The sequence below is a fragment of the Gastrolobium bilobum genome, unplaced genomic scaffold (assembly GCF_033153095.1).
Source record: "Gastrolobium bilobum isolate Gb01-03AN ecotype WA unplaced genomic scaffold, APGP_CSIRO_Gbil_v1 utg2108, whole genome shotgun sequence".
In the NCBI taxonomy this organism is placed as follows: domain Eukaryota; kingdom Viridiplantae; phylum Streptophyta; class Magnoliopsida; order Fabales; family Fabaceae; genus Gastrolobium; species Gastrolobium bilobum.
The window spans coordinates 133,084-141,953 of NW_026896030.1; the positions used below are offsets into that span (position 1 = coordinate 133,084).

Genomic DNA, 8,870 nt, shown 5'->3' on the forward strand with positions numbered 1-8,870 from the left:
CTACCTCTCTACCTTGGTGAGCCACAAATATACATCCTCACTATGAAATCAAGGCATCTCCAGGCGATGGGAACGCCAAACTACTCCTCGTTCCACCTTCATACTTCCCTACCCAGAATCCACGAACTCTGGTCTTCCCCTACGCGAACGTCCCCGCCGTCGATTCCTCTCTCGACTTGGAGGTCTATCTGTTACGACGATCCTGAATAAGTTGCACGATCTCCATTAGTCTCTGTTTTGTCCTACAGAAGTGTCTTCTGTTAGCTCCTCATTCCTACGGAAGCGCTCATCAATTCCTTCGAATCTAGCATCCATATTGCGGGTCACAACCATTCAAAACACCCTTGGATCAGAGTGCTCTGATACCAATTGATACATCTGGATCAGCAAAACAACAATAACAGAAAGAAGAACAGGGAATTTTTGACCCAGAAAGAAGACTTTCTGGATTTTCTGTATATTATAACAACTGGAAATGACAAATTACAGAAAAGAAAATTATCAGCAGAACAATTAACTCTTTTACAATTTAGGTCTCCACTATCACTATGATTATACTAAAAAAAAAGAAAAAACAGGCTCAACACATTAGAGAGGTGTTGATCTCTCCCAAGTCCAAGTCCCATGTCCAGTATGAATGCCCATTGCACTGGTACCTAGCTCCTATAACCTCCTTAACCTCGTGCCACATCATTATTCCCTCCTTTCTCACTTCTTACAGCTCCAACAGAATTGCTCTCCAAAACGAGCAAACATTTGGTGCTACCGATGCACCATGCATCGGTCCCAAAAAGGCAAAAAAGTTGAGATAGGGATGGAATATAAATGAAAGTGTGGGTTTAAATGGAAAAAAAATTTACTTTTTTTAGAAAAAAGATGTACCCAAGTGGGTACATATGATGTATAGAAAAAAATTCCCTCCAAAACCTCTTCTAGAATATGCTGTCCTACTTCAGCAACATTCCCAAGTGTAGTTCTCCTAGTACGCTTTCTAGAGTAAACTCTTAACGCCACCGTATCATTGTCACTCAAGAGGTCAAAGGCTAACCAAGAATGAAATAATTTGATCCACTACAGCTGGAGTAACATGCTTTCACATATATGTCCATTGGGTCATGTTCAATTTCAAAATAACAAATATCTGAAATAAAATATCAATTACACTGTTCACAAAAGGAAATGAAAAACAATCGAAAGAAAAATAACTTCACATGTTCTAATGGAATTTATTCAAGTCTCTTTGCAATCTTTCCTGCCTTAACCCTTCGAAAAGTAAGACTAGCTCCAAAGTTTTAGGCACCTTTAACTAACACCGCTCCCACTCCCACTCCCACTCCCACTCCCAAATAATAATAATAATAGCAGTAGTGGTTTAAAATAAAAAACAATTAAAATTTGGAAATACTGAAAATATTTTTAAGCCAAGATTTCAAAATATAGTACACAGTTCTCAATAATCCTTAATCATACATGCAAATCCAAAAATAGGTAGAGAAGCAAATCACCCCGAAAGGGTTTCTGCCTCTTTTTCTTTTACTCGGCTAAAGTTAGAAGTTAACAATGTAATATAATAAACTACACAGCAGTACAAACCTAAGGATATAAACAATTTTACAACTTACAAGGCTGTTCATAATACCAATTCTACAAAAGGAAGCACTTTCAAGGGGGCAAATGCCACATTTTTACGTTTTAGTTTCTCACCCATCTTCATTGATTTCAATATGCAAACTTCTAACTAGATGAATGTTCGTTTTGTTTTTTGACAAATAGCTTGCTTATGTCTTCCGTAACAACATTTTTCCTGAAAAATACAGAATCAGAAATCCATCAATATCCATATATTTTTCAAAATGAAAACACAAACAGACATATCAGCGATGAGAATATGGAAAACTTAAACAGACAAAATGGTATATAATATGCTTTAGTATCGCCTAAAATAAAACAGTAAAAGAAAATATTAGGACTTGGGAAAGTGTATGGCAATGCACTAAATTATTATCCCTAGATGTCAGATGCTTCTGGAACATCAAGCAATTGCAGAAAAATTTGCAGCTTGACTGGAGGAATTGGGATTGCAGCCCGTAGGTATTAATTTAACTCTGGACAATTTTCGACTCTTCAGGAAGCTTAGAATTTTAAAAGGGAACATCATCAAATGCCCTTATCTATATAAAGAAATAAAATAAAATAAAAAGAAGCAAAATATCCAATATCTCTAGTTCATCCTACGTCAGCCCACGCTACCGAACACTCTACAACAAGGAATGGAAACAATAAAGACCTACATATAATCTTCTCATAGTCCCAACAACATGAAAATAACAAAGTATACTAAACATTTGGAAAAGTGGAAAACCCGCATAACATTAAATTGTTAAATAAATATAATATAAAAACATTATTATGGCCTTCAACTAAAACTTTTGGGTTGAAATGGTTCTTTATATGGTATCAGAGCCTATGTGATCATGTGGTCATAATTTTGATTCTCACCGCCCCCATTCTATTAATAAATAAATAAATGTTATAGAGTTTCTTAGCACAAATAGACAGACCTGTGCATTGCCCACCCTTTAAGACTAATGGACTCTTGCGTGAGGAGACGTGTTAAATAAATATAATATAAAACTAATATTGTGGACTTCACCAAATAGCTTAAACTTTTGGATTGAACTAGTTATTTACAAAAATCAATATCTAAATTATAAATAGACATTAGGGCATAGCTCATTTCAACTTCAACCTAAGTTAAAAAAATCTATCTAAATTCACCTTATGTCACCCTTCACCAAATCAGGATCTACTAATTATTGAGATAAAATTTTAAAAATAAAAAAAGAATATTAACTTTAAAAAATAGCTAGCAACAAATGCACAAAAAAAAATCAATAAGGAGATAGCTATCTGTCAACACGTCAAACTACCAACCTTCCACTGATCTGAGGTGGAACTAGCATAACACCAGCAGTTTCTGGGACATTCCTTGAACGAGGCAAGTTTCCTCTAGGAACTTTACTACGAACAGCAGAGGAGGCCATTCCATTAGAGTCTCTCTTACGTGAAGCATTTTCAGCTACAGCTGCAGCAACTCGGGAGGAGTGGTCACTAGCACTCGCCAGATTAGATAAGACGGTGGGTGAATTCAAAAGAAGTGAAGCATCAGGAAGTTTTTCCACTGAAGGTAGAGATGAATGTGGTTTATTTTCAGGCTGCTGGTCAGATGAATATCCAGATTTAGTCCTACAAGTTGAAAGTGCATAAATATCAAGACCAGAGAACAATGCTAATCAAAAAAGGTGAAATGTTACTGTAGTTTATGTTGAGTTGAGAATTTGTATAAAGTATAAACACACACACATATATATATATGTCTTTATCCCTGGGTCCTTTCTTTATTTTGTCTTTTTCAGGGTAAAACAGAGTTTTTATGGGATCTGGCTCACAAATGCAATATGATGACCCTTTATGGTTAACATGCATAATACATACAAATTATAAAAAGAGTATTCATTTCATTATATTTTTTTTTCATAAGAGAATTAAATCTTATCTGGATGAGATACACGGATAAGAACTAAGAAAAAGAAACTAAAAAATAAGAATTCTTGGAAAAACATTTCCAGTTTAGGAACAATTAACCAATCCACTGATTAAGGATTTTAAGAAGAGGTTAATAATCATCCACTTAATGACTTAATTACCAATTGAGTGTTTATATGTTCCTATTTCTAAATTTAAAATTTCCCATTTTTTTGTAACTTTCGCAAAAGAAATCATCATACAACATCAGAGCAAGAGAATGAAAAGTAAAACAAAATAAATTAAAATATATGAACAGAAAAAGGCTCTGCTGTCTCTCTGATGAATATCCATCTAAGACAGACCCTTGAAGAAACCATAGAAGAACAGCATAAGAGAGCTTCCAAGAAAATTTAAACTCCAACCAGGTACACAACAAAGGCTTCTTTACAAAATAAACTGCTATAAAGCTGCCTTCTCCCACTTCTTTCTATGAAAATTGCACAATGATTCAGCAAGCAATGCTCCAGATTTTCAGGAAAAGCCAGTAACTCAAAAAAGATGTCCAATATATTACAATTTCCAGTACAAAGCAAAAGCAAAATCTATACTTCATTTCAAGGGAGTGGGAATAGGAGAACCTAGAAAGTAAATATCCAAAGGAATAAAAGGGCTAAATAAACAGAAAAACACGTTATATTCCCATATTCCTAACATTGCTTTCTCCGACAATATTTTACAACCTTGCTTCAGAGAGAACACATGCAGATTTCTAATGCCAGCAACTAAGTTCATGTGTGTTTAATTGTCCAAAGTATTGTTATCAATAGGCACTCAATTAATTAGAAAAGCATATGTAGAAATAAGGATGTGTAGGAAAGTATAAGCAAAAAAATAGAAGGATGGACCAAAGAGCCAATTGGGTCAGCCTCTGTTAGTTAGGCCTTGTTAGTTAAAGTTGATAGAGTTAGTTAGTCCTTCTAACTGCAGAGGCAGAGGTAGATAGAGGGGGAGAATGTAATTGAATTCGGGTAGTTGGTCAGTTAATTTTGGAGGGAGAGACCAGGCTCTCGCATTCCTTGGGAAGTTTGCTTTGTACACCAGGCTTTCAATATCAAATTATTCACATTATTCTCTCTTTTCTTCCTTCCACACCTAAATACCTATAATATTAGTATAAATAAGGAATAGTGCTTTGTGCTTGTATCACATTATAACATATTAAATCAATACCAATTTCATTTCATTCACTTTATTCTATCTTTTCTTCCTTCAATACCTAAATCCCTATAGTATCAACAATTGCTAATATCAAACCCACCCTTGTTTTCTGCTAAAAGTTGGATTAAATCAGAAAGTAAGCCATAACCAATCAGCCATATATTCCATCATTGAACTTATAAGACTTGGGATTGGTTTTCAGGTCCAAGAAACCAAACATTATCTCCTCGGCTGTGACAGTAATTTTCAACAATGTTTAGCTTTCAAGTAACACCCATTATTCTGATGGGGGAATGGATGATCATAGACTCTAATTTTGTATCAGTGCCCATTGTATAAAGTGAAAACTCAACACAAGAAGTAATTAACGCCCTAACACTACTAACAACTAGTATTCTATTCATCAGTGTGAATAAATACAGAAAAGTTATCACTACATCTCAAAGGGAATAAAAGGGCTATTAACCCATCAATCAAATGCTGAACTGAAAAAAAAAAAAAAAAAAAAAAAAGGAGGGGAAAAAAACACAAAACAAAAGCAACCCATTTACAAGCACTTTCAGAACAAGCGAATTTCTGATACAAGAAGCAAAGAGAACGGGACTTACTGGGTCCGAGGAGGAGGTTGCGGTGGCGGTGAATCGCGTTGGGAAAGTTGGGGTTCGTCCTCTTTCTTGCGACCTTCTTCACTGGGTTCCGGAACGTCGTCGTCCGAAGAGGAAGCGTAATCGACTAGCGACATTTCTCGTTGGTGATTTTGTTTCTCTCCGTCTTCACTGCCGTCGACGGCGTTTCTGGGTTTCTTCTGCGTCTAGGCGTGAGTTCCTTGGATTCGGTCACCCCGTGCGTGGAAAGCGCTATTTTTTTTTTTTTTATGTTTTTAATTTTTAGATAAAATTACACGTTCTTAGAAAAACAATTTTATATTTCTTATAGGGTTTTGTGTTTGTTTGTCATTTTAAATGACGGAAATCATGGGAGAGAGATAGTGAGTGATTTTTTTAATTTAAAATTTAAATAAAAAAAATTATGTGTGTCTCTCTCTTAAAATGACATAACATTATGTCATTTAAAATGACAAACACTTTTATGTTTATCATGTAACATAACACAATTTCATTTTTCTACACACACATTAAAGAGGTGGGATCCACATATTTTTTTTACTCTTTCGTTATTTCACTTTCTCTCACCTTTTTGTTATGTGTGTTGTTGGAAACAAAACTTAAGTTATATAACATAACATTAATAAAACTCTTTCTTATATGGGTTTGATGTTTGTCATTTTAAATGACATAAGTTATGTCATTTTAGAACAGAGATAGACACATGAAATGAAAATCATGGGAGAGAGAAAGTGAGTGATTTTTTTTAATTTAAATTTTAAATAAAAATAAAATTATGTGTCTATCTCTCTCTTAAAATGACATAAGTTGATGTCATTTAAAATGACAAAAACTTTTCCCTTATTATATTATATAATATTAGTCTTCTTATGCCATATATTAGAAAAAAATTATATGTGAGACTCATGTCAACACGGTAATCGAAAGGTGTGTCGGAGAAATTTTTAGAAAATTTTTCTTCTCGTGTTACATGAGAAGTAGGGGTATTAACAAGCTCAGCCGAGTTTTGGTCTTAAAAAGATAAACCTGTGTTTAAATGTATCAGTTTGATTAAGCCTGTTTTGTGACCTGACTTATTTACAAAAAATAAATACATGATTTAGCCTATTATCCTGTTTTAAAAAATAAGAAAACCAAAATTTATGAAAATATAATATAGGAAAATAATTATCTCATGCATTACATACGAATTGGATGTGGGACCCATTTTAAATTTTCTCTCTCTCCCTTATTTTCTCTCCTCTATCTTCCATTTGTGTGTAGGAGATTGTTTTTCTCTCATGTTAAACGAGAAAAACAATCCCCTATAATATATAATAGGAAAAATAAATCTTAGGGGGTGTACTGGATTAGGATTTTAAAAGATTTTTTTTGAGATAAAAAATCTTACAGATTTTAAAAGACATTTTAGAATTGGAGGGACTTTAAAACTTTTTTTAAAAGACTTTTTTTACAATCAAGATTTCATAAGATTGAATTTTAATAGAATTTATAAGATTTGAAAGGACAATATGGATTTATAAAATTTTAAAAATCGTATGAATTTTTAACTAACATTCAAAATTACAAGAGTCAATAAAAAAAATAACAAAGAAATGGATTTTTTTTAATGTTTGTCATTTTTAATGAAACTAAGTCGTTTTGTTGTGTTTTTACATTCTCTTTCCTCAATTTTCTTTTTCTTCCTAATTTTATAAAAAAACAAAATGACAAAACACACCAAAACGACGTAGTTTCATTAAAAATGACACAAAGTTGTAGGCAACAAAAATAATTTATTGCTTTTTTAATAAAAAATTATGAAAATGTAGTCATTTTGAAATTAAATACGAAAATATAGCAGTCAAACACGCCCACATGGGGTGTGTTCCAATAAAGAGAAACACGCCCATATAGGGCGTGACCTAAGCGTGAGTCACGCCCACATGGGGCGTGACCAGGTTGGAGAGAGACACTCTCAATTGGGGCGTGATCGAGGAGAGAGACATTCCCCATTTGGTAGTGACCGAGGAGAGAGACACTCCCCATCTGGGCGTGTTTCACCAGGTGCTGCCACGTGGCATAAAAGTCAATAGTTTGACCATAAAACTTTAGAAGTCCATAACTTTTGACTCGGGTATCCGAATTAAGTAATTTTTTTTTATTCCACATAACTTTTTGAGATCTACGTAATGACACCTCATTTGGCATATTTTGTCTCTCACAAAAAAATTTTGAATTTACAACAACGATACCATAATTATTAAAAATGACATAACTTTGTTACCTTATAATTATTACTAAAAATAATCTAACATTTTTATAATCATGAACAAAAACTTAGAAATCAAAATAAAACGAAAAGCACTCACTTAACTTTTTAATATAAATTATTCGATATTCTGTCACCGACAGATGTTAACCGAATAAAATTATAAATTTCCTAAAAAATTTCATTCAAATTTTTAATATATATCTCAATAACATACATAATTAACCTTATCATAACTTACCATAATCATAAGGATCTTTATTATGAATATTTCTAATCATAACAGTGATTTTCTGCTTATTAATTTGAGTTTAAACGTTCGTATGGTATTATTATTGTAAATTCAATTTTTTTTTGTGAGAGACAAAATATGCCAAATGAGGTGTCATTACGTAGATCACGAAAAGTTATGTGAAATCAAAAAAAATTTACCTAATTCGGATACCCGAGTCAAAAGTTATGGACTTCCAAAGTTTTACGGTCAAACTGTTGACTTTTTTTGCCACGTGGCAGCACGTGGTGAAACACGCCCAGATAGGGAGTGTCTCTCTCCTCGGTCACGCCCAGATGGGGAGTGTCTCTCTCCAACCGGTCACGCCCCTATTGGGCGTGTTTGACATCTATATTTTCGTAATTAATTTCAAAACGACTACTTATTCGTAATTTTTTATTAAAAAAGCAATAACTAATTTTTTTGCCCAAAGTTGTGTCATTTAAAATGACACAAAGTTGTGTTATTTAAAATGACAAATATTTTTTCCTATATATATATATATATGGTTTCACTTTTTGTCATGTCACATGACAAGACCATTTTCCTGCACACACAAATCAAGTGTGGGTCCCACGCTTCAAAAAAAAAAGTCAAACCAAAATCAGGATACGGCGTCGTATCCTCAAGATACGTTGCCGGATCCTTGTTGCAGGAATGAACAGTGTCATTCCTGCAACATGATTCTTATATTTCCCTATATATATATATATATATATATATATATATATATATATATATATATATATATATATATAGGGTTTGATTTTCTCATGTTGCATGAGAATTCAATCCTCATGTTGTGACTCAACTAGTGGTGCATTTATTTAAAAAAAAATTGCACGCAAATCGAAGGGTCACAACATTGGAATTGAATTCTTATGCAACATGAGAAAATGTTTTCCCTATATATATATATATGGAAAAAGTGTGTGTTCTTTTAAAACACACAAACATAGGTCCTTTTAAGAGAAAA

General features: G+C 33.2%; 1 protein-coding gene across 1 annotated transcript; it reads right to left on the reverse strand.

The window, feature by feature from the left end:
- Positions 1-1,425: 1,425 nt before the first annotated feature.
- LOC133297374 (uncharacterized) lies at positions 1,426-5,621 on the reverse strand. Its single transcript, XM_061496498.1, has 3 exons — positions 5,355-5,621; positions 2,935-3,246; positions 1,426-1,804 (listed from the first exon to the last, which is right to left on the reverse strand). The coding sequence occupies exons 1-3, from the start codon at positions 5,486-5,488 to the stop codon at positions 1,735-1,737; spliced, it is 516 nt and encodes a 171-aa protein (XP_061352482.1). The 5' UTR covers positions 5,489-5,621; the 3' UTR covers positions 1,426-1,734.
- Between the last annotated feature and the right edge of the window lie 3,249 nt (positions 5,622-8,870).

Excerpts from the sequence above, each read along its gene's own strand:
- LOC133297374 (XM_061496498.1), bottom strand. The coding sequence starts at position 5,488 with ATGTCGCTAGTCGATTACGCTTCCTCTTCGGACGACGACGTTCCGGAA. Across the intron at positions 3,247-5,354 it reads CAACCTCCTCCTCGGACCCA|GACTAAATCTGGATATTCAT; the intron begins GTAAGTCCCGTT and ends TTCAACTTGTAG. Across the intron at positions 1,805-2,934 it reads CCACCTCAGATCAGTGGAAG|GAAAAATGTTGTTACGGAAG; the intron begins GTTGGTAGTTTG and ends TGTATTTTTCAG.